Source organism: Hoplias malabaricus, chromosome 6 (genome assembly GCF_029633855.1).
Source record: "Hoplias malabaricus isolate fHopMal1 chromosome 6, fHopMal1.hap1, whole genome shotgun sequence".
In the NCBI taxonomy this organism is placed as follows: domain Eukaryota; kingdom Metazoa; phylum Chordata; class Actinopteri; order Characiformes; family Erythrinidae; genus Hoplias; species Hoplias malabaricus.
The window spans coordinates 44,040,230-44,065,506 of NC_089805.1; the positions used below are offsets into that span (position 1 = coordinate 44,040,230).

Below are 25,277 nucleotides of genomic sequence, written 5' to 3' on the forward strand. Positions count from 1 at the left end.
TACCCAAATCATACCTGTCCTGTGGGGGTCCTGTGAGTGTGTGTGTGGGGGGGGGGGGGTCCTGACCATTAAAGGCCAAGGTCAAGGGAGGCAAAAATTGTATTCAGAGAAACAGATGCACTAATGTATGTACTTGTAGAACTGCAAAATAAACCCACATGGTAAGTGAAGCTTAGTTGTAGACATAAACCTAAAATGTACATAAACGTTAAACGTTGTGTGTTCTTTATTTATTTAATAAAATGACCCATCGCACCTTTAATGCCATGTGAATATGCAACATGAGGACTTTAGGACCCAGCGACAGCAGGGCATCCTCCACAGGGCTCAGTGTGTTTACAATGGTAGAGAATGGAGCCTCAGGAATGTGACTTTTAATGAATCCTCCGGTAAAATAAAAACCTGCTTTAAGACCAAAGGAGCGATGGGGATCAGAAGACTGTGACAAAGGTGAGGAGAGAGCTCTTTTGTTCGGTTTTCAGAGACACGTTTTAATGGTTTTAATGTTTCAGCAGCAAAAAAAACAGCCCGAATAACAGCAAAAAAAAAAGTTCAACCTTGTTACAAAGCTGTGTTTTTCTGGTTCTCGGAGCGGCTCTGGGGCTTTGTGCTGTCAGTTTGAAGGCTGCAGAAAGTCAGCAGAAAGCAGCAGCCGTTGGTTTGGAAGCTGTTTTGTTTGTGTGTGTGTGTATGTGCGAAGTTTTTTGGTTGTTTTTGTTCGCCTTGAAGTCATATATACAGCATGGCTTTAGTTACCCCCCTGTAATAATGTTTCCAGCCGTTATCCGTGAGCTGGTATCATAGCTCTGCTCAGTTTTTGTTGTTGAAGGCGTAAAGCGAGTCTATGGGGTTTGTCCAAACAGTCGTGGCTCTCTCTGCTGTGGTCACGATGCCTGGTCTCAGTGTTTCATTACGTTTGAGTTTGGCTGCACCTTCTTCTTTTGTTTAATACATTTGCATTCACTTTTACCAACTTTTCTAAACGTTATCACCTCCATAAGCCACGCCTAAAGGATCTATGAAGAGTTATGTGTGGTCTTTTGCGCCTCAATCTGGCAACTTAGTTGACTTTGTGTTCCAAGTGCTGAAAATGCTGCTCTCAAACTGCATGCTGTGTTTCTGAGCCTCTGAGGCCTAAACTGACCACTGCAGGATCTGTGCTGCAGGTCTAGGCCTTGAATAAAGACATAAATATAAATAGAAATTGTAGTCAACCCTTAAAAGGAATAAGTTCTGCTATTATAACCCACGTTGGATACACCCTGTGTGATCTCTAGAGAAATGCATGAAATGAAACTGCTCAAGGTCACCATGCTCAATGCCAAGTGTTGGCTGGAGGAGGGTATAAATCACACAGCTTTGGGCGGTGTGTGTAATGGAATGCAGTGATGCATCTCCATCCAGTTTCTTTGGGATGAGTTTGTGTGGCGTGTTCTCCCTGTGTCTGAATGGGTTTATTCTTACAGTCCAAACACGGGTCTCTAAGTGGATTGGCTTTGCAAAGGTGTACGCAGGTGTGAGTGCTTGTGATGGACCCGTCCATGGTGTGTTCCTGACTCAGGTGCGGTGATTTTAATGCTGTGTCCAAAATGGCTTCCTGTTCACTCATTTTCTATATTGTTCACTATACAGTGCACTATAGGGTAGTGAATGATTTCAGACCAAACAAAGCAGTGGATTATGGGTATTCCCAGTAAACAAGGAACGTCCCTGGACGTTCAAAATAGGTCTAAAAGTAGTCTGTCCGTCAAGGACATATTTTAAACGTAAATGGAAGTCCAAAATCCATCTTAATAAGTTAGTTAAGTGGTGATCGATAACGTCAGTGGACGTCCAAAATTCTTTTCATACAAGTAATTTATTTCGGGACCAATTAATAACGTCAATGGACGTCCAAAATACATCTAATAGTCATCTTTTCAATGTCTGTGTTTGGACGTCTTTTCATCTTTCATTTTCAACCTTAAGAGAACGTTGATTAGACGACAGTCATTACGTTATTTCAACGTTGAATCAACGGCTAAATGTTTACTGGGTTTGCTCTCCATTGGTGTACATGGTTTGTACATTGCTTATTTCAGTGCATTCTGGGATTGAAGGAGTGCACTGAAAATTGTCCACGGTGTTTTTGGACACAGCTACAAAATGGCAGAACTCCATAATGGTGCACTATATAGTAAACAGGGAACGGTTTAGGACAGAGCACAGGCATTTTCCGTTCAGTCGGAACAGGATAAAGCAGTTACAGAAAATGAATGAATGAATGAATGTTTGTGTAGTGTGGGGGACTACTGACGTGCAGACTGACCAATTAAATGTTTACAGAGAAGGTTATCGACCAATAACGGTAGCTCTACAGTCAGACCGTCCAATCAGAAGATTTAGGCTACTTCACCACGCCCCCTTCTCACTCAAGCGAACCAAGGGGAGGGGAGGGTGGGACTAGTTTGTGAACGAAACTTCTCGAAGTTCTATGTAAGCTCTAGAAAAACAAAATGCCGGATGTTTGTGAAATTCCACCCGGACATTTTTTTTAAGTCTAAAAAAGGGGACATGTCCGGGTAAAAGAGGACGTCTGGTCACCCTAATATAGTGAGGGGTCCTGTTTTTGAACCAGAACTAAATAACTAATGACCCAACATCAGTACCTGACCTCACTAATGCAATCAAAAGCATATGTAGAGACAGACTCATTAACGGTACACAGACCATACCCTTGCCTTGTTTCTGTTTGAGTACTGTACAATGGCATGAGCAAGTGTCTGCAAACATTTGGCCACTCTTTCAAACTTGGGATGCCCCTGGTATGAAAAGGCAGCTTAATGAACTTCATAGATCAGGAGTTTGTTCTCTGCAGTATCAGTTTCTTCTCCTCTGGGAAGCTTTTAAACTAGATGTAACGGAAAATATCTGTGAGAATTTGATGGCATTCAGCTACAAGAACTGCTATTGGTGAAGTTAGGTGTTGGATGATTAATTCTGAATTGACAAACAGCACAGGTCCAGAAACTCCTACATATATCGACCGATAGTTTACTAATGTGCAGAGCCTACTACATTTATTATCAGTATCTGCTCTGAATGATTCGGTATCTTCCACGTCCTATTCAGTATTGATCATGAATTATTCAGTATCTGTTATGAATTATTGGTATCCTTGCATTATTCAGTATCTGATATGACCTGTTCAGTAACTGCTATGAATTATTCAGTATCTGTCATGAATCTAATACGTAAGTTAGGGCTGGACAATAATTCAGTATCAATATGTATCGCATTATAAAGGTTTCGATAACAAGGGCATGATTTTTAAACACATTTTCTTTGTCTTTGACTGACGTTCATCACAGGGCGCTGTCGCCAGTTTAGCACTCAATTTAAAGTTAGTTAATAAATATTAATAAGGACAAAGCCAATGTGTTTGGGTTTGATGGTGATGCCATGTTTCTTGTTTGTTCTTGGAGCTTTTTCAGTGGACTTTATACTGTTCAAATAGATATATCTTCAACCAAAATGAATAAATGTGTTGTGATATAAGATGTGGCCGTGTCGTCCAGCTCTAACATAAGTTCTGTAGTTATGGGCGTGAGGTCCAAGTCTGTATCCTACCTGAACGGCACAAACCTGATAAATGAGGAGTGTGCTTTTCCCAGTCTTCCCTGGAGCCAGTGGGCAATGTGATAATTAACAAGTTAATAAGGTGTGAGTTAATTGTAAAGCAATGATGCCTCCCCAAAGGGTCTTGTTCATTCCTTGTGCATGCTCTCTGCCAGCCTCTGGTCTGATGTTACTGTATTTAATAACCTCTTCTGATGTACTTTACATTAGATTTACTGACGCAGATATATCTATTATAATAGACATCATGCTAAAAGAACACTGAGCCAGTGTGTGGTTGCAGAGACTAGAATTTTCCATCGTCCAGCTCTAGCGTAAGTTCTGTAGTTATGGGAGTGAGGTGGACTTGTGGATAGTGTCACAGACAGCCATCTGACCACCCAGCTTGTGCGTATGGCCTGGGAAGGTTGCTGGATCACCCAGAGGAGACCCACGCAGACACAGGGAGAACACACCCTGTATGTTTCCCTTGTGTTTCGAACCCAAGACCCTGAGATCCAGGAGCTGTGTGGCAGTGACGCCACCTGCAACACCTGACGTTAAACGTATATTGTTTAATAAATTGAACGCAGTGTAATCTTTAAGAAGATTCAGTGTACCTGTAGTTTTATGGCAGATTTGTTTCGGAAACCACCAACTTCCCTTCAGAGCGAAAGGTGTGCCATGTTTTCAGAGATTGCTTTTACACATCACTTTTCCCAGGGTCAGTCAGTAATGGTGCTCTGTGTTATTGATTTCCCACAATGCCGTGTGTGAGTGACTGTGGTTAATTCAGCAGCCGCCCAGTGGATGCATCTCTGTGTCACATGAACCGCTCGGACAAATGAGTCACTTCCTCTTCTGCACCACACTGAGCCTTTAGTGTCAACGGCACCCACTAACCGTGCTAAAAAAGGACACACTCGCATTATACAGACATCAGACACACAGCAGATGTACTTATGGCCACAGATGACCTTTATTTCCATTGTAAAAATGAATATTAGCATTGTCCTAGTATGGTCAACAAGACTAATGAGCATGCAGCACACACTCTACTGCCCTCTAATCACAGTTTACATTGCTTCAGTAGTAAAAAAGTAGGAAAAATAATATAGGCCTAGCTCATATATCCATGGGATGTTTCCATTTATTAATTTATTATTATTATTATTATAACTTTTAATAATCGCTGTCACACAGGTCCAGGGTACTGGAGGTAGTGGCTTCAAGCCCCTCTTCTCCCAGTGTCTGTGTGGGTTTCCTCCAGGTGACTGTCTGTGAGGAGTGTGGTGTGTTCTCCCTGTGTCTGCGTGGGTTTCCTCCGGGTGACTGTCTGTGAGGAGTGTGGTGTGTTTTCCCTGTGTCTGCGTGGGTTTCCTCCGGGTGACTGTCTGTGAGGAGTGTGGTGTATTCTCCCTGTGTCTGCGTGGGTTTCCTCCGGGTGACTGTCTGTGAGGAGTGTGGTGTGTTCTCCCTGTGTATGCATGGGTTTCCTCCGGGTGACTGTCTGTGAGGAGTGTGGTGTATTCTCCTGTGTCTGTGTGGGTTTCCTCCGGGTGACTGTCTGTGAGGAGTGTGGTGTGTTCTCCATGTGTCTGCGTGGGTTTCCTCCGGGAGACTGTCTGTGAGGAGTGTGGTGTGTTCTCCCTGTGTCTGCATGAGTTTCCTCCGGGTGACTGTCTGTGAGGAGTGTGGTGTGTTCTCCCCGTGTCTGCGTGGGTTTCCTCCGGGTGACTGTCTGTGAGGAGTGTGGTGTGTTCTCTATGTGTCTGCATGGGTTTCCTCCGGGTGCTCCGGTTTCCTCCCACAGTCCAAAAACACACGTTGTTGGTAGGTGGATTGGCGACTCCAAAGTGTCCGTAGGTGTGAGTGTGTGAGTGAATGTGTGTGAGTGTGTGTGTGTGTGTCTGTATTGCCCTGTGAAGGACTGGCGCCCCCTCCAGGGTGTATTTCTGCCTTGTGCCCAATGATTCCAGGTAGGCTCTGGACCCACCGTGACCCTGAACTGGATAAGCGGTTACAGATAATGAATGAATGAATGAATGAATTTTATCTTTGTTTTTGCTTGGTGTATCGCCATCAAAATAAAACCGATACAGCATTTTCAACAAAAGTTAATGGTCTATGTGTGATGTCTTAAACCGGCCGAGTGGTTAGATCACACTGGCCGGTCGAATGAATATCTGTAGACCTAATAAACAAAGCTTTAGCAGAGGTCAGCGTTTGGTGGGCGCCATCTAGTGGACTCAGTTGAATGCAGGAAGTTGCAGGAAAAAGGTGAAATTGATACGTTTTAAGGACAATTTTGTAAATACTAAGAGGGCCGGATAAAACAGTCTAACAGGCTGTAGTCTCACCACCACTGCTGTAATCAGACACTAATTCACCAACGTGAACCTCATAGCTGATTAAAATTACTCACTCTGTGAGTGCAGAAACCCTTATTTTATGACAGACACTACTCATTTAAAACTTTAAGTCGAACTAAAGGAATAAATGTGCAATAAAACGTTTCCTCCAAGAATCTGTTCTACACTCAGAGGGCAGTGAAAGCAGGACCAGATTATTTACTTAAGTTAAAAAGGGGGGGGGGGGGTGAGTCGAAAGGATGTGCGACTTGTTTTAGTAGTCTCTTACACACTGAAAAAAAAAAACCCACAAGTGAAATAAGACGAGTACTGAAGCTTGTATATGATCTGTGTGTTAGTATCTCACTCAGATTCTGACAGAAAAGCATGGAGTTACATTGGTGTCTGACGTGCTAACAGTTTTCCATTAGCCTCTTTGATGAAAATGGTAATATGGCTAACGGAGGATAACATGAATAAATAAATAACGGAGGTATATGTAAATGAATAAAGTACATCCTACACACAGAGAAAGAGTGCACTCCATTACCTGCAGTTGAATTTTACATCCATTCGCACAAGGCCACTTTTAAACAGTGTTCCAACATGCCACACTCAGCAAATTAACAGAAACTGGTCATTAAAATTGCAGAAGTGTGATCTGTGTAGAGAATGCACTCTTATTTCCTCATAGTACGTAAAAAAAAACAAACACGTTCTTTAACCAGGGGCACCCACACGCCTCAAAGTATCTGATCTGAAGCGGTGTAAACAAGGTTTCCCATGGTTCTGTCCAGGTTTGACCCGTACTACCCTCTAAAAATAGACACTAACGTTGTGGTAATACATAAAAAACCTGATAGGTTTATATAGTATAGACTATGCTAATTAGAAGACGTCAGTGCAGCACTCTCCTCCTCAAGGTCACTTAGTAAGCTGCTTTCAAGGAAAACATCTTAAAGCACTCAAGAATGGCCTTGAAGTGTTTTGGCCTTGGCTTTGCGAGGGGAGTACTGTGGTTTGCGTATAATGTGAGGTAGCTTGCAGAGCGAGTAGCACAAGCCTCGTGGAGTGGGCAAAGTGAGTTTTGATCATCCTGCTGTAGTTCACAAAGGTTTTAATTACCCTACAGTAGGTTACGGAGTGGGCAGATCAAGGTTTAATAGACCCACCGAACACAGAGCAGAGAACAGTGTTTTATTTGCCCCACAGAGAGAGCAGAGCAAGCTTTTATTGCCCTGCGAAGCTTGCTGAGTGGGCTGAGCGAGTTTTAATCCTTCCCATGGTAGCTCGTGTAGAAGGCAGAGTATGTTTTAACAACAGTGGGTTAGATCGCGGAGCAGACCGAGCGAGTGTTAAGAACCGGTTTGTAATCTCACAGCTCCACTCCACTCTTACTTTACAGGACCGTTGAGTGTTTTATGTGGCAGTCTGATTGACCGTGTATTTGGAAGTATATTATGACTTAACGTTGGGAAACAGCTGTACAGGAAGTTATCGAGTGGAACACTGACCACTAATGTGATTATGGTTTAACACAACTTTATGGGCTGGAATTGGACCTGAATCCATTACTTTATAGTACTTTACACTGATCATATTTATAGTTACTGTGTAGTTATTAGTGGTAACTGATTGGTTAATAGTAGCTACTGAATAATTCAAAGCAGGTTTGTAATTTGCATAAGACAGTCATGTGTTCTGCAGTGCACTCTGCCACACTTTTCTTGTCCTGGAGTGAACTTGCTGGCCGTCAGAGCAAAATGGCATCTAAGTTTAATCCTTATTTACCCTTTTATGATCTAAGTTTATTATTTATGGAAGGACTTTACTTATCTCTAAAGGTCATTTTATAACTGGTGAAAAGGACAGTGAGCAAATGTTTGATGTAAAGTATTGGGACAGAGTGTTTTCTGAGGATAAATCTCTCTCTCTCTCTCTCTCTCTCTCTCTCTCTCTCTCTCTCTCTCTCTCTGTCTCTGTATGTGTTGCAGTTGTTTTGATGGAGTCTTCGCGTGGCACTGGCTCTCTCTCCCGCGAGTATAAACTGGTGATGCTCGGAGAAGGAGGAGTGGGAAAGAGTGGTGAGTGACCGAAGAGAGATATTCAGAGTCTCTTTGTCTCCCTCCCTCCTTTAACTACCCAATCTCTCTCTCTCTCTCTCTCTCTCTCTCTCTCTCCCCCTCCCCTCCCTTCTCTCTCTCTCTTCTGCACCTCTCATTATTGTTTTCTTTCTTTCTGTTTTCCTACAACCTTGTTTTTCTCCTAATTTCCCCACTCCTCTCTTTTTCTCACTGTGTTTGTCTGTTGTTCTGTCTATATCCTTCACTCCATTTCTCTCTTTAACACTCTCTCTCTCTCTCACACACACACACACTGTCTATCTGTCATCTCACACCTTGTTATCTGCTTCTTTCTTCACTTCTTTCTATCTCTCCATCTCTCCCTGCCTTTCTGGCTCACTTGTTATTTTCATACTGTCTTTTTCAGTCTCCATCCGTCTGTCTGTCTATCACTTTCTCTCTCACTCCCTCTTCCGCTCGTCTTCATCTTTTCCTCACTACTCCTCTCTCTCTCTGCAGCCCCACCCCTTTCAACCAAGCACACTCTGTACCATTGCCCCTTAAGATGCGTTTGTAATGGTGTTATTGCAGCAGAGAGACGGGGTCATATTGGAATAGGTTTGAAAATAAAAAATATCGTGATTGGACAGAACTGACCTGAGTTTCCAAAAAGGCGTTCATTTATCGTATCCACATTGTGCCCATTTTACTGCAGATCCAGGCATGCTGAAATAAAGCCATCCAAACTTTGTAGACACTCCTTATAATGACAACATCATTAAAGCTACTTTAAAACGCACCCTCTGTGAACACACCGTTTGTATAATCTCTGTATTACAGCGTGGAATGAAATGAGATGCTCTGGAACACATGCACTTGAGCCTAAGTCCAGTGCCCAGCGTGGGCTACAGAGTTATAAAACCTCCAGCGCTGCACTGCACTGTCTAGAGTGGAGTCTGTGATCCAAACGTATCATCCAACATCAGCATGCGACCTCACTAACGTTTACGTGCCAGTTCGAGCCTCAGAAAGATTCCAACAGCTAGTGTAAAGCCTTCCCAGGAGAGCAGAACCTCTTACTGGAGCACACCACTACTGAAATAGCGGATGAGGACGTGTCCACAAACATTTGGCCATGTAGTGTCAACATGTATAGTTCTAGAAACAAAAAAGGTTTTGCTCCATTATGCAAATGAGTCTAAGGGTTAATGTTTAATTTTGTGCTGTGAGTGTCCAGACGAAGCACAGATGACTGTCTGCGTGAGTGTTATTTGATTAATCTCGTTATGTGCGTCATCCAGTAGAAATATTACTGCCCAGAATAATTCAGGTCTGACTTAATATAGAATATTAATAGTTCACCAGTTTGCTTTTAAAGAATCATAAAAGAACTCAGTCATTATGGGTGTAGGTTTGCAGCATAGTCCTCTGTTTATTGTTGTTGTGATAATCTGGTTTCTTGCACCATGTGGTGTCACACACACACACACACACGCACTGCTGGGCGGTGGCTCTGCACTTCAGAAGTGAGAGGCTTTTGGTCGTTAGGGAGTCAGTCTTCTCTTAAGGGAGTCAGTCTGGTCGTTAGGGAGTCACCTAGCAACCACCCTCCCATCTGTTGCCACGGCGATGAGCAGCTTTCACCTTTACACCATGTGTGTATATAGTTGCAGTGCATGGGGAACTTTAAGGTGACCGATATATTCTTTTTATTTTACCCTTACTGTCTCCATGGGAACAGCAGAGAGGAAGTGAACAGAGCTGTGTGTGAGAGAGAGACTTTGTAATGTGATCATAACAAGAGGTCTGTGTATTAGGATTTAAAACTGAAAATGCAAAGCCATTTATATGTTATTACATTTAGAAACTTGCATACGTACATACAATACATAATTACAATGCAATTGTCATTATTGACATTTACATACTTCAGCTGTGTGTGTGTGTGTGTGTGTGTGCATTTATATGAAAATATGAGGCATATAAATGCTACATATTAGTATTAAATATACGTAAAAATAAGTATAAGTATCACATGTATACAAATACAGATGGGATATACATGTATGAGCCCATGCCCTGTCATAAAGTGTGTGTGTGTGTGTGTGTGTGTGTGTGAGAGTTAGGAGGTGGGGTGGACTCAGTATGACTATGACAAGCTGTCTGCTGAAGGGAAGAAGGATTAGAGAGCGAGCGAAGGAAAGGGAGGAGCAGTCATTCTCCCATTTTGTGTCATAATACCTGAATTATGTAAGCTCTCTCTCTCTCTCTCTCTCTCTCTCTCTCTCTCTCTCACTTTTTTCAGCCATCATCATGCAGTTTATCAGCCACAGGTTTCCTGAGGACCATGACCCAACTATAGGTGGGAAAATACAACATTAACTCTTACTTCTCTGCCTTAACGTAATAATTTAAAGTGATTGTTTACATATTTTCTATGAACCTTAGCTCACATGAGACGAAGAGTTACATTGCTCTGTCGTCTCTGAGTGAATCTGTTAATGCTCCACAGAGCTGGTCCCCAGCATGGAGGCAGCCATGTTTGAAACAGATTTAGTCCAGAATATCGGACTGGGACCGTTGTCAGGATGGAAGTGTCAGAGATGTTAAATAAATGGATGAAAAGTATCTCTGACACACCCAAGTCACTAGGTGTCAGTGTAATAGCCGTTTCATAACATGAAGAATAACCACTGGAGGAAATTACTGATTTGCATCTTAGCTTTGATCTGTAGCTCTTCTAATCTTTAACACCCGAAACTACGGAAAACCCAGCAGCCTGTGTTTCCTCTGCATTAAAGCAGCTCATTATCAGCTAATGATCAGAGCTGGACTGGTGAAGACAGGTGTGATCACAGCTACAAAACATACAGCATTAAAAAATACAAAATACAAAAGCATTAAACTGAACCCCTGAGGGCAGAGGGAAAGGGAAAAAAATGTTTCTCTGTCTCTTCCCATTCTTTACAAATCGCTTTTTTTTAAAATAAAGTCATTTTAATAATGTGTACAAATAATATACAAGTTAAAATATTAGCAAATGAACAAAAATGAATTTACAAATATGTGATGTAAAGAAATAAAAAGAATGTTTTGTAATATTTGTAAAAAAATTAATGTAAAGTACATTATGAAAAAAAACACGAGTTAATTAGCACATTCATTTGGAATCTGAAGCATGTACCAGCCGACACACGTTCAGTTTTATGTGCTCTAACAACATACGATATACTGAGCTGTTCTGATACAGCTTTGCTTCTGAAAGAGACAGAGAACCAAGCTAAAACGGCTAAAAACCAGAGCTCCTGCTCCTCGCTCCTCACTGCTGTGCGCTCGGGGTCGGGGTGAACAGAGAGCGGCTCATTATCATTTAAAGGAACAGCCATTCTGAACAGGGCTGTTTAGACAGGGGGAGAGCACGGCTGTGGGGTTTGACCCTTGTGGTATTTTGACCGAAAGTAGGTCTCTGATGTTTAACATCCTTTGTGGGAAAGCGGGACAATATGTTCAATAAACTCCATAACTTTAGCTAAATCATCATTCAGTTGATCTTGGAAAATGCCCTGAACTGGGAGGGGCCTTGTAAACGACTTTGTAGAGAGGGGAAGTGCTCTGCTGCATTGTTTGGTGTTTATTAGAGAAAGGCCCACAAGGAGAGGAGGAAAAAGGTGGCAAGAGAAAGTGCACATGAACACTTCACAGAGAGGGTATCAGCAGGGGATGGGAACATTGACCGACTCCATGTATCTGCCGTGATGTGTGATTGTGCTTCAGTACAGAGCTACGTTAGCAGACAGTCGCTCACAAACTCCCAAATTAGGAAGCAACCGCTGAAGACCCCTCACATAACATCTAGCCGATTATAAAATGCAACCAGTACAAACCCTGTGGAGTGGATGCAGCATTTTCACCCTTGGAGCTTGTTGACAGCCCCACGTCCTTTCAGACCCTGAGAGTTGAGTTGTTCTGACAGAGGAAAGTGGCAGCTGTGGATGTGTTCATGTCTGAATTGAAAGTGGAAATTGATTTTCTCCTCCATTTTAGAGATGAAAGCTTTTAGGGCTGTTTATCCGACGGGGACAGTTTAGGGCGTGACACCAGGTCGTGCGCGGGTGTAAACAGTCCCTTTTTCTCTGTATCTTCAAATGGATATTTGAGCTGTAGATTTTGCACTTATTCTCCTTTGACGTTGACGTTCTTTATGCAAGAGGATTACGTTCTCTCTAATCTCCTCAGAAATATTTCCTGAAAATGAATATCTTGGTTTTTAATGTCTGTTTACACTGGAAAAGAAATGAAATGAATGAAGTGTGGTCTCTGACCTTTGCCCAGTGCAGTCAGTGGAGATGCTTTATAAACAAAACTGGAAATAACAGTAAAAATGCAGATTATTATAATGGTATGTTGTCTTGTTTGTGTTTTTTGGCACGATGCTGCTCTCAGAGGACGCGTATAAGACACAGATCCGTATAGACGACGAGCCGGCGAACCTGGACATCTTGGACACAGCAGGACAGGTGAGAAGGAGAGGAAAAACAAGCGCAGGAGGAAATCAAGGAAGAGTAGAGAAATTAGGTCAAAACACAAGATAAAGTCACTTAGTTCACACTCTATACCTCTACTCCATTTATCACTGGGTTTCATTATAGTAATAAACCTCATGTCTGAGGGGTTAACCGTTGGAGCACATGTAGATAAACTGTTTGTGTGTTTGTTTATGTGTCGTGACTGTCTGTGTGTCCATATTGACTGTATACCATCGAATTCCAATCAAAAACATTGATCTCCATTGCTGTGGATGTTTAGTTTACTACGTCATTGGAACACAGCAGCTGTCCTTCACACTGTGTGAAAACACCATGAAGAACGGACAAATAGAAATGCTTCAAATTTACTTCAAATAAAATCTTTTTACATTGACTTCCGCTGAAATTTAAGAAGGTTTTCCCCTTCTCCTGTAAAGTTACTGTTTTGGGAGATACACGTTTCTAATTGGACAGCAATGATATGTGTATGTTAAGGGTATTTGAGTGTGTGTGATGACAGTGTACAGTGTATGTGTCACGACTGTGTATTTATTGCTTAATGTATTGATGATTGTACGGTTGGTTTGTGTGTGATGACTGTATATATGTGATGGATTATTGAACTGTGTGTGTGTGTGTGTGTGTGTGTGTGTGTTTCTGAAGGCTGAATTCACGGCGATGCGGGATCAGTACATGCGAGCTGGTGAGGGCTTCATCATCTCCTACTCCATAACGGACCGCCGCAGCTTCCAGGAGGCCAGGCAGTTTAAACAGCTGATCTACAGGGTCCGCCGCACCGTGGACACTCCGGTGGTCCTTGTTGGAAACAAATCGGACCTTGCCCACCTCAGACAGGTCAGACAGGGTTTAACAATATATGTGTGTATATATATAGTTTTCTCTTTCACTGGGAGATCACCCTAATTACACCGCCATCTGTAAACGTGAATCAGAGTAAACGTGTAAAGTGTTCTTGTCCTCCCTCTGGGTGGGTAGGATCCCTCCGTTGCTCAGCATGTGCTGTATGGATTTGATTGCATTCAGCACTGGTAGCATTAGTGAGGTGACATGCTGGTGTAGGTTTGGAGGGAGCTCTATAACTCCAGGGAACATAGCTACGCTGCTTCCAGTGCTTGGGGGCTTTGTTCCCCCTTTAGCCAACATCTGGCATTGAACATGGTGATCTCTGGCTCAGGTGCAGCTTCTCCAGAGCACACCACTTCATTTCATGCTTTTCCATTGATATTATATATCCACAGTGTGTGCAATTCAAGTCAGAGGAATGCAGTAGTCATGAGGAGTGCCTGGCCTCTGAGACTGTGTGTTCCTAGGTGTCACTTATGCCTCCTCTCCTCTCCTCCAGGTGTCAGTAGAGGAAGGAAAGGAGCTGGCGAGGGAGTTCCAGTGTCCATTCTTCGAGACCTCTGCGGCATTTCGTTATTACATCGACGAGGTGTTCGCCGCTCTGGTGCGACAGATCCGTCAGAGAGAGGCCGAGGTGGTGCGAGGGAATGAGAGGAAGAGCCGGAGATCACACTCCTTCTGGAGCCGCCTTAAAGCCCCCTTCCACAGAAAGCAGCAATCCGAGCACTGAGGGGATCCCGGGAGTCGCTGGTCCTGGGGGGGGGGGTCCTCGGGGATGTCACTGTTGTTTTTGGTTCTCGCATCTGTACACTGAAGAAAACAAAGCTTGGCTTTGACTTGGGTTCATGTGTGTTCATCATTTCCACATGTGGAGAGCGCATCAATGTCATTAGTGATGCACCAATCAGGAACTGACTAATCAATAATGTCCCTCTGAGACGTATATAAACGTTCTAACTATAGATAATTATATTAAATATAGATTAATTTATTTAGGCGGATGAAACGAGAGCTGTATGTAAAAACAAGTTATGCCATACGTGCGGCAGTGTGTCAAATTAAAAGTCCCTCTTAACCAAGCCCATGGGACATGGGGCTTTTTTATTGTGTTGTAGTTGGCTGCAGTTTTGTCAGGACTCACACATTTAAATTTAACGTTGTATATAAAGTAGAATTGACTTGTTTTTGTAGCGAAAATGACATTTAGAGGTCTGCTGTGATCTTTTAAAACTTTGTAGCCCCAGAACAAACTGAAAGTGTTTGAATTATGAAGCGTTTCTCCAGTATTTCTCTCAATAAAATAAGTATTTAGCTCATTTCAACGATATATATGAGGTGTACATATTCTAAAATGTATTAATATGCGGTCAGTATTTATAAACATATACACACCTCATTTATATATATGAGAGTTATATTGGAATTGGTGTCAGGAGAGAGACAAAGTCAGATTGGTGCATCCCTACCACGTGTGTGTGTTTGTTATATATTTATAAGGAAGTGTTATTCGTGTGGAAATGATGTACGTTTGAATGAAACAAGTTCAGCTCAGTCTTCTGAACATCAGTGGCTTTGTGAGCTGGGGACATGGGTTTAATTTAGGATTAATTCATTATGATTAAGCACTCCAAATCTTTTAGTTTTGTTGATCAGACACCAGCCTTGTATGTGCAGGTCACACACTTATGATCAGAACACCCACTCACACTTACGGCCTTCATTTACAGGCCACTTACTGTTACCTAAGACTTATTAATAATACTGTAGTGCTTAGGGAAATTGTTGAACTTGACACTAGGGTCTTTTTTCTGTTTGTTTTTAATATACAGGCAGCATTCTGTTTTTTTTTATTGAGGGTGACTTTCAGGAGAACTGTAGTACCTCAAAAATTGTTTTGTTTTTTTTTAAAGTGGGAAATATGAACGTGGTGGAGACTGGAGGGTGTGGTTTTTACAGGTCGATATAAAGAACAGAGAATGGGGTTTATTAAAGTTGAAGGATGTGCAGAGAGGAGAAGCAGGTGAGCGGTATGTAGGGTATGAGACAGATCGAGGGAGAGTGAGAGAGTGAGCATACACTGAAAGAAATGGCTTGGTTCACATACATGTATCACTCAATGACAACCATATTGTTGGTGAACAGTACAATGCCGATGTCAGTTACCACACCGTTTTAAAATGTTATTTCCCAATGTTTCTGAGGAGATCAGATACAAGGAGGTCCATGAGTGGCACACGTGGCAAAAACTAGGGTGTGCAAAACTGGAATTCAATAAATGATGATCAACCTAGAAACAGGGACTGGGATTTCACCGTCAGATAAACAGCACTTTAAAAAAAAAACCCAGCTCCACCCTCACTTCAAATCTGAAATCTGAACACATCCACAGCTGTCTGTCCATCCTTCCCCTGTGAGAACAGCTCAACAGTTACAATTATCTATAACCCTTCTCCAGTTCAGGGTCGTGGTGTGTCCAGAGCCTACCTGGAATCATTGGCGGGAATACACCCTGGAGGGGGCGCCAGTCCTTCACAGGGCAACACACACATTCACTCACACACACACCTACGGACACTTTTGACTCATCAATTCACCTACCATTGTGTGTTTTTGGACTGTGGGAGGAAACCCACGCAGACACAGGGAGAACACACCACACTCCTCACAGACAGTCACCCGGAGGAAACATACGCAGACACAGAGAGAACACACCGCACTCCTCACAGTCACCCGGAGGAAACCCACGCAGACACAGGGAGAACACACCACACTCCTCACAGACAGTCACCCGGAGGAAACATACGCAGACACAGGGAGAACACACCACACTCCTCACAGTCACCCGGAGGAAACCCACGCAGACACAGGGAGAACACCCCACACTCCTCACAGACAGTCACCCGGAGGAAACATACGCAGACACAGGGAGAACACACCACACTCCTCACAGACAGTCACCCGGAGAAAACCCACGCAAACACAGGGAGAACACACCACACTCCTCACAGACAGTCACCCGGAGGAAACATACGCAGACACAGGGAGAACACACCACACTCCTCACAGACAGTCACCCGGAGGAAACCCACGCAGACACAGGGAGAACACACCACACTCCTCACAGACAGTCACCCGGAGGAAACCCACGCAGACACAGGGAGAACACACCACACTCCTCACAGACAGTCACCCAGAGGAAACCCACGCAGACACAAGGAGAACATGCCTCACAGAAGGTAACCTGGAGCGAGACTCAAACCCACAACCTCCATGCCCCTGGAGCTGTGTGACTGTGACGCTACCTGCTGCGCCACTTGACGCCCAACTATATACTTGTTGTTGGAAAAAGAAGAACTGGTACTTGACTAGAAGAGCAGTAACTGAAGGGCGGTATCTGACTTCTGCACTGTGCTGTAATACACACTTTTATTTATTCATTCCAGTCAAGCATTCTTTCAGTGTTGCTGAAATACAGGGGGAAAGTTCACAGCGACACAGAGATACAGTGATGACACAGAGATACAGGTTTATTTGAGAATGGTGGGTTCTGTTAAAGTATACTTTTATCCTCACATTGTGTTGTCTTTTACTTTCTTTTGTTTTTGTCCAAAGCTCATGTCCAGGTCATGTTTGCTTTGCGGCTTTGGAGCGCCGTCTTCTTTGCAGTGCAGTGGAGATGTGTTTTAATGCAGACTAGAGGGCAGAAGGAAGCTTAGAAAAGAGACACACTGGGAAAAGGTCTGGCCACAGAAAGGTTAAAGGTGATTTTCATTGATCTTTCAAAATATTTCTGCATTATTAGACGGTTTAGGAACAGGAACAGGGTCATTGAGAGGGGTTCGGTGTGAACGTCTCTGTTGCAGAGTCAGAATTGTTCACAGTGGTGATGACTGGAACCAGGAGGACGAGTTATTACTGAACAGTTTTGTTATGAATGACAGTTGTTATTAATACAGTGCCTAAAGGTTTGGGCCTCAAAGTCATTAACTCCTATGAAGGAACCAGTTTCTGCTCCACACAGTGGGTCCCCTAGGTGGGGGCAGCCATATTTAAAATGGGTTAAGTTGAAAGATACCTGCAAAGCAATGGAATTTGTCTTTAACCGACTTGAAATCTCAGTTGAAAACAACAGTGTTGTATTGATTTACCTTCATCTGGTTTGACTTTTGCCAATAGTTACTGTTTATAGAGGGTGTTTTTCAAAGTGATTACATGACAGTAACCTTTTAAAAACCCCTTACTTCTCCAAGAATGGCGTATGAATGTGTGTTCCCTCTTACTTCCCGTGTTGTGCAATTACTACACATTTAATTTGAATGGGCTTTTGCAGAGTTTAAAGCAAATGCCAGATTTGTTTGTTTGTTTGTTTTATTTGTTTTTAAAGTGTGAGATTTCTTTTTCCTAATTGTTTGATCATTTCCTTAATTTATTTTTTAAGAGACTCTGGAATAAAATGGACGTAGATGAGTTTTAACAAAGTCACTTAATAAAGACTGTGCTGTGGTTCTTTCTTTCTAAGCCTCCAGGCGCCCTCCAGAGGCTGCATCGTGGTATTGTTTCACAATGGAGTTACACTACGAGGCCCAAAATTTGTGGACACCTTTTCGTCAAACATTTCTTCTGAAATGAACAGGTGTTACATCTCACACTCTTCTGAGAAGGCTTTACTCTAAATGTAGTAAAACGTCATGCAGTGCTGTGAGGAGTTGATGGCATTCAGCCACAGAAACATCAGTAAGGTCAGCAAGTGATGTAGAGTGTTTAATCCAGGCACTCCAGCTTATCCCAGTGGAATTACATGGAGCTCCATCACTCCAGAGAACACAGCTCCACTGCTTTAAAGCCCAGTGCTAAAAGGCTGTATACCGCTCTAGCCCAGGCTCCGGACTGAACAGGGTGTCCTCAAAGCTCTAATGTAGCTGCTCTTAAATTTGACATTTTATTTCCTGTAGTTCTGTGTATTTCCCTCAGTTTTGACAGATAATGTATAGGAACTATATATCAATGTATATTTATTTTAATACTCCCTCCACATCACTGAACTTATTTCTTGGGATGAATAATAACTTTTTTGATTGTTTCCTTGTATTATTTTGCTTGTACACTGTAAATTTGAAGGGCTTTGGATAGAAAGCCTCGTGTTTTATATTAAGAAAATACTACATTACAGGGAATATAAGGATGCCTAGCGATACCAAAAGTGGGTTAAAACGGAACATGGATGACTCTGAAGTCCGGGAGAGAGGAAAGACTTGGAAGCTCATCTCTACAGCAGGTTGGTGACGATTGGGACACTGCAGCAACCACAAGCCTACAGCACAACAGAAGGAATCGATTCAGCCTAATGAATCTTCATAAAAATCGGCTCAATTAGTGGAGTCGAGTCTGTAATTGTAGCATCACACAGTGCACCTATATGGCCAGCAGAGCTGATAAAAAATTAAAACGAGTGTAGATTGATTGTGTGACCAAACTGTGTTCTGTACAGAGAACTGTATCTAGTTCAAATGAAACTCAGTTCGTTAGTACACGTGACTCGGTTCAGAAAGATTCATTCAAATAAAACCGATTCAATTTAACGATTCGCGAGTCATTCACCAACAGCTAATGCGAGGTTGTCCCTGTTCGGTTACCGTTGATAAGAGGAGGTCACAGTCTGTGCGCAATAAACTGAATATTTTGATATCAGAATAAACTGAATAAAACAGAGGAAGCCCAGAAGCGGTAGCGGGGCACACGGAAAGGTGTAAAAGTTTGGGAACAAGGTAAACAACAATGATGGAGTCGTGGGTGCGATTCAGCGCTCAGAGTCAAGCTAAAGAACGAGTTTTCAGGTAAATAAAAAATCATACAATATAATTGTCTTCAATTCTGGGGAGTTTTTAATGCGGCAGGATCATATTTGTGTTGGTTAAACAAATTAGGGCAAAATTAGCTTAAACTTCGCAAGTTTATTTTGTGAACTATCAGTTCCACCTTAAATAGCGTTCGTCCTGCGTTCTCCTGCAAAGTGCCAGAATGTACAAGAGCCACGATTTAAGGTGGAACGGAGAATTCCAGTACAGAGTCAACTTTAGCCTCAATTGTAAGTGTTATTATGCAGATAGTGTGCTTTATAGTAAATTAATATCTGTTAATTCCGTATAAGTGTATTCAAGTGTCAGTTTATTTGCTTAATTACATTATAAATACTCCCTTAACTACAGTATAAATATGTTTGGGATGAGTGGGAGAGGGGTTTGTTACACAGCACTAATAATTCAACATAGGTACTTAATGCTCTTCAGTGGTAGAATGATATTAACTTATTGTTCCTAGGTTCCAGTAGCTAGTATTAATGCCTCTCAGAAAAGTAGATGGTGTCAGTTCAGGAACATTATAGTTGGGCAATGTGAAAAAAATACTTCCAAGAACATTTCCAAAAATCACAGACACTGAGAAATAGTGCTGCATTTGAAAACTGTGATTATAAACTGGGAATGCAGTGATTTAGAAGCAATGTTTCATACACCACATCACTGTTATATCTTTTGTTTAAAACATAGCAAGTTGCATTAATGAATCGACAGAAAAATCTTAGGTAAAACATAGTCTTTCTGATGCTGCAGGTCACTTTGTAAAGCCTGAAATAGTCTTTCAAATTGCTGAATATATCACACCATATCAGTTGTCTGTTTCATTGTCACTCACAGGCTGAAGAAAGGTAGTCTGAATCAGTGGGAGGGGAATGTAACATTGTGTGAGGGAGCATAGTGCAAGTTAAAATGATTTTGGACAGTCCCAAGTGCAGTCAATACAGCGTGTACCTCTATGTACCCTATATGGCCAAAAGCATGGCTCATCAACAGTTGATTCTTGTTACAAAATGCTTTTCCACCCAATACTTGTACTTACATATTTCCCACACATTCCCCAGACTTTAAAACACTTAAATTGCACAGCTTTCAATAGAACTAATATGCCTTTTGTTGAAGTACGGACAGTTTCTATACTGTGCTCAGAAAAGCATATTGTTTATCAGAACACAAAGTTGATCAGCATAAAAAGACACTTTGGAATTTGCAGCTTAACGTTTGAACTATTGGACGTGATAAATACGGTCTTATTTTGTCCATTCACAATAAACTGCTTTATAAAATCCCCTTGTGTGTGTTTGTGTTGAACAGGGCGGCGCAGTATGCCTGCACACTGCTGGGATACACTCTGCAGAAAGGAGGGGCTACTGCTGAACTTCTGAAAATGATAAAACAGCTAGAAACCCACCTGAGTCTCAGCAGAAAGTGTAAGTTGTCGCTCTCTCATAGGAAGGGTGGGTGAAACATTTGATGCGGATTTTCCAGTTTGCAGGAGCGCTGCTCACACCAACCCTCACGACGAGGAAGCGACACCTTTATTTCAGAGTTGAGATATTTTGCTTTCAATTTTGGAAATAGTTGTTTCTCCTCAACAATGATATGATGTGTTTAGAGCACACCTCTCTAACCCTTTCTTTTAAGACAATTCAACAGTTTTCTGATGTGATGAGTGTTGTGATTCTGAGGGTTTAGTTTAGTCACTCTTGCCAAGCCTTCGTTTCACTGTGTTTGTTTTTGTCACGGTGTAAGTTTTCCTCTTTTAATCCTTGAAACAGAGCTCATCTCTGGTTTTGTTTTATCCTGGTGACAGCTCTGTGGCTTTTGTTTTTACCTCGTTGATATTCTTTGTCCTGTGTTTTCTCTCTCTCTCTCTCCGTCAGTGATAAGATTAGGGAACTCTGCAGAGGCTCTGGAGGCAGCTAAGCGAGCGGTGCATTTGTCCGACTGTGTGCTGAGGCTGTGCATCACTGTGGCCCATTTAAACAGAGCCATGTACTTTGCCTGTGATAACATGCTGTGGGCTGGAAAAACAGGCCTCCTGCCCCAACTCGACCAGAACAAGTGGAGCCAGAGGTCATTCAGGTGAGCTGAACACTTCCAGCAGTTTTAATCGCTATTGAAATATTTAATCAATAAAATGGGATGCTTTGGAGCAGCTGCACATGAGTCTGAGGTCACCATGCTCAAAGCCTAGTGTTGGGTAGCCCTCCAGCTTTGGCTGTGGAGCAGTGGAGCTTTGTTTTCTGGAGTATTTGAGCTCTATGCAATACCTTGTGGTACCTCACTAAGACTCCCTGGGGCTGACTTCAATCAAATACACACAGGAAGATTCTATATTCTGGTGTAAAGCCTAAGGGATGAGGTATGTTAATAATTTCATAATTTTGTTTCTCCCTCTGCAGATATTATCTGTTTGCTCTGATCCTGAACCTGACCCGTGACGCATACGAGATCCGACTGCTGATGGAGAGAGAGTCTCGCAGTGTTTCGGCTAAAAGTACTCTGGGCGGTCCATCTGTGTTGTCTCCTGGGCTAGAGAACGGAGAGTTTTCCCCAGGCTCCTCTTCTCCTCCCCTCCCCGCTCTCCCGGTGCTGACGGCTCGGCTCCAGCGTCAGCTCCGCCTCCTCGTCTCAGTCCTCAGGAGTAATCCTCCGCTCCTGCTGGACCTTCTGAAGAACTTGTGTGACGTTTTCATCCCTCTGGACAAACTGGGGCTCTATCCAACAGGACCAGGCTTCGTAGGAGCCTGTGGTCTCACCTCTTCTGTTCTGTCCATCCTCACCATCCTGTACCCCTGGCTCAAGCTCAAACCATGAACAACACACACACACACACACACACACACTTCTCATCAAGTCCCACAGGTGTCCCGCAAGCCCCTGGGTCTGAACGTAGAGCTGCTAGTGGCTGGTGATGGAGGATGGAGAGAAATAGCTTGGACAAAGAAAGCCCAGAAAGAGAGGTGGGGATGTTGTAGATTGTAAATGTCTGAAAGGGCACAGAGCAAAAAGGGTGTGTGTGTGTGTGTTTGTGTTTGTTTGTGTGTGTGTTTGAGTGTGTGTGTGTGAGAGAGAGAATGACTGTGTATGTGTGTTATACGTCTGCACTGAACAACAAAATGCACTGAAACACTGAATGCTTGGAAATGACTTGATTGTAATTTATACATCATTTCCAGTTTAATAAAATAAATCAGGCAAATAGCTGTCCAACTTAAACTGAAAAATCCATGGCAATTATGTACACATTTCAATAAGATAAATTCTGTATATAACATTTCAGTTCAGTGCTTGTTAGTGCATATTATGGTGTGTATCTGGAGCCCCTACCAATCCACAAATTGTGAAACAAGACGGTAAACTTAGTCGGTAAACCAGTGGTAAAAAGAGTCGTTCTGAATTTGTGCCACTCCTCACGAGCGTCTCCACTCGCAGTGCCAGGCCCATCAGACACAGCAGGGCTAAAGCCTGGGAAACACAGACATGAGAGTGCAGAGGAATGAGAGAACAGGCAAAACATACAGGAGAAGGAAAAGAAAATGAGCTAAAACTGGTAAAAACAGGTCAAGGACATGAGCTTCTGTACACAACGATCGCAGAAAAATAAGAGCACTGAGTAAAAAATAAATAAATAAAAGGAGAAAGAAACAGCTAAAAACCAGTGCTTCTGCTCCTCGCTCCTCACTGCTGTGCGCTCGGGGTCGGGGTGAACAGAGAGCGGCTCATTAACATTTAAAGGAACAGGTGCTGAAAGCGGGCGTTTTACAGGGGCTGTTTACACAGGGGGAGAACACTGCTGTGGGGTTTGGACCAAAGCAGGTCACAGACGTTTCATTAAGAAACAGAACTGTGTTCCTCTGTGGAAAATGGGGTATGTCTCTTTTTAAATAAGTAATATATTAATAAATCAACAACTGGCAGATTTTTTTTCCCATCACTGGGGGCTGTAATGAGGCACTGTAACTTGGATAAACATGATTTTATTTCTGTTTTGTAGTTCTTCAAAATGCATGTAGACACACATCTAGGACACATGACTTAAAGCAGCATTTACTGATTTGTCGGAGGCTCTGCAGCCGTAATGTGTGTTTGTCTGTGCTTGTGTGTGTGTGACTGCGTATCTATGTGTGAATGTGTATGTTCTATACACAAGTTGAAAGTGTGTGATGGGTGTGACACTCCCTGAATGCTTTCTACTCAGCTTTATCCTCAGTTATTGGTTTTGTACCACAGTGTTTGAGGATATTGACAGTATGTCTTTAATTGTCCAAGCTACACTTTCAGCTACAACAGATTTACTTTCCTCTGATCTAACAGTCTTTATTTCTGTATCAGAGTGGGACTCAGAGTGCAATTAAAACCTTTTTACATAATGGCAGACCTCCACTTAAGGGATGTTAGCATGTGTGCAACAGAAGCTGTACTAAAGGCACAGGCTTTTCAAATCTAGGTCCAAATGTAGGCTAATTTTAGGGCATTTTAATGGGAATGAACCTTTATGATCTGAATGGGCTCACTGTCGGAACACGTCCCCTGTTTTGTTGACGGAACACGTCCACTGATCTGTTTGGGATTTGCGTTTGGAAACAGTAGGATGTAAATGCATAATAAATGGACCATTGTTGTACTGTTACTTGGAGAAATGTTGAAATAGCAAGTTAATTTTTGCATTTTGTTTGTTGTGGACGTCATTTGACATAAATACAAAGCATGTGTGATCTTCATCCGAACTGATTAAAGTAACTGGGCGTGCTGAAGTGCACTTTTGGTAAATGAACGACCGACGCTGTACACAACTTGCTTTTATATAAAGGTTAATCTTTAGCCTCTAAACTCTGGACATGAACTTTCATTGACAGATTTTATTGACACTTCATGGCCACTTTATCAGAAACCCTCCACCAGTAGCTCGTTGCTGGTGTACAGTCATAGACTGTAGCTCGTCTGTTGATACACTTTGTGTTATCCATCACTGAGCCCTTTATCTGTGGTCAGTTTTCCAGTTCATATGTCATTTTCAGGAGATATTCCTGAGGAGGTATGATCCACTCTCACGAGGAACTCTGGAGCTTAAAAAAAGCAAAATATGGGACACATTACAACTGCACAAGACCAGAGGGAATTTATGCAGATAACGTAAACCAAAGTCAAGCCTGTCCTTATAGGAGCACAGCTGAGTGAGGATCCTATTGGACAGTCCTCAAGGCTTATGTTCAAATCAAATCAAATTTATTTGTAAAGCGCTTTTTACAACTTATGTTGTCACAAAACAACCCTGAAGCGAGAGCTCCTCTCTCGCTTCAGATTTGAGTTCTTCAGTGAGAAGGACAGCTCAGCACCCTGGGTCTAAAAGGATGTGGAGCTGTCAGGATGCCATTACTGACAAAGAAAAAATAAACAAACAAAATATCTGTAGCGCCTTGTGTGTCACAGGAGAATGGAAGTCACTGTACAATCTGAATGTGGTTGGAGGAACTGATCCACTGTTGATGGGTTATACTCTAATTGTACAGTGGAGCTATGGTTTAATAAAACGTTCAGTGAGTGGAAGCCTAATGGAGGTGTTTCTGATAAAGTGGCCAGTGAGTGCAGAGCTGCTCTGAGCTGTGGGGAGTGACTAGTTCTTCCTGAATGTCTGCGCTATGCATCAATACTGTTGCCACAACAGTGAATTGTTAGAGCTGTGAACCTAACTTTTAAAATAAACATTGGCTTGATTTTATTTACCTGTTTCTACCATTGTCTAATGCTGTGTGTGTGTGTGTGTTTTTTTTCACTGGTCTTTAAACGGCCCTCTGCTGTCATGGGAGTTATAAAATCATAAGAGGAACCCTCATGGTTTGTCATGGTGGTCTCAGGACGTTTACAACACACCGAGCTGGATGTGTGGTGCTTCAGTTTCAAAGACTGTTCTAGTGACTGGTGTTTCATTAGTAACATGATTATAAAACAATATCTCCATTTTGCAAAAAAACTGGGACACTTGACATGAGCTCAAATCTGTAATTTGTTAATTCAGTT

General features: G+C 42.5%; 3 protein-coding genes across 3 annotated transcripts in view; 2 read left to right on the forward strand and 1 right to left on the reverse strand.

Annotated features, from left to right (window-relative positions):
• The window catches only part of LOC136699820 (protein S100-A4-like), a 222,058-nt gene that overhangs the window by 120,999 nt on the left and 75,782 nt on the right, over window positions 1–25,277 (reverse strand). The window lies entirely within an intron of this gene.
• rit1 (Ras-like without CAAX 1) lies at window positions 319–15,994 on the forward strand. The gene is made up of 6 exons (XM_066674777.1): window positions 319–450; window positions 7,943–8,032; window positions 10,317–10,373; window positions 12,455–12,528; window positions 13,201–13,392; window positions 13,901–15,994. The coding sequence occupies exons 2-6, from the start codon at window positions 7,951–7,953 to the stop codon at window positions 14,129–14,131; spliced, it is 636 nt and encodes a 211-aa protein (XP_066530874.1). The 5' UTR covers window positions 319–450; window positions 7,943–7,950; the 3' UTR covers window positions 14,132–15,994.
• Window positions 19,006–24,964, forward strand: pex11b (peroxisomal biogenesis factor 11 beta). The gene is made up of 4 exons (XM_066673510.1): window positions 19,006–19,235; window positions 20,568–20,683; window positions 21,137–21,338; window positions 21,659–24,964. The coding sequence occupies exons 1-4, from the start codon at window positions 19,177–19,179 to the stop codon at window positions 22,071–22,073; spliced, it is 792 nt and encodes a 263-aa protein (XP_066529607.1). The 5' UTR covers window positions 19,006–19,176; the 3' UTR covers window positions 22,074–24,964.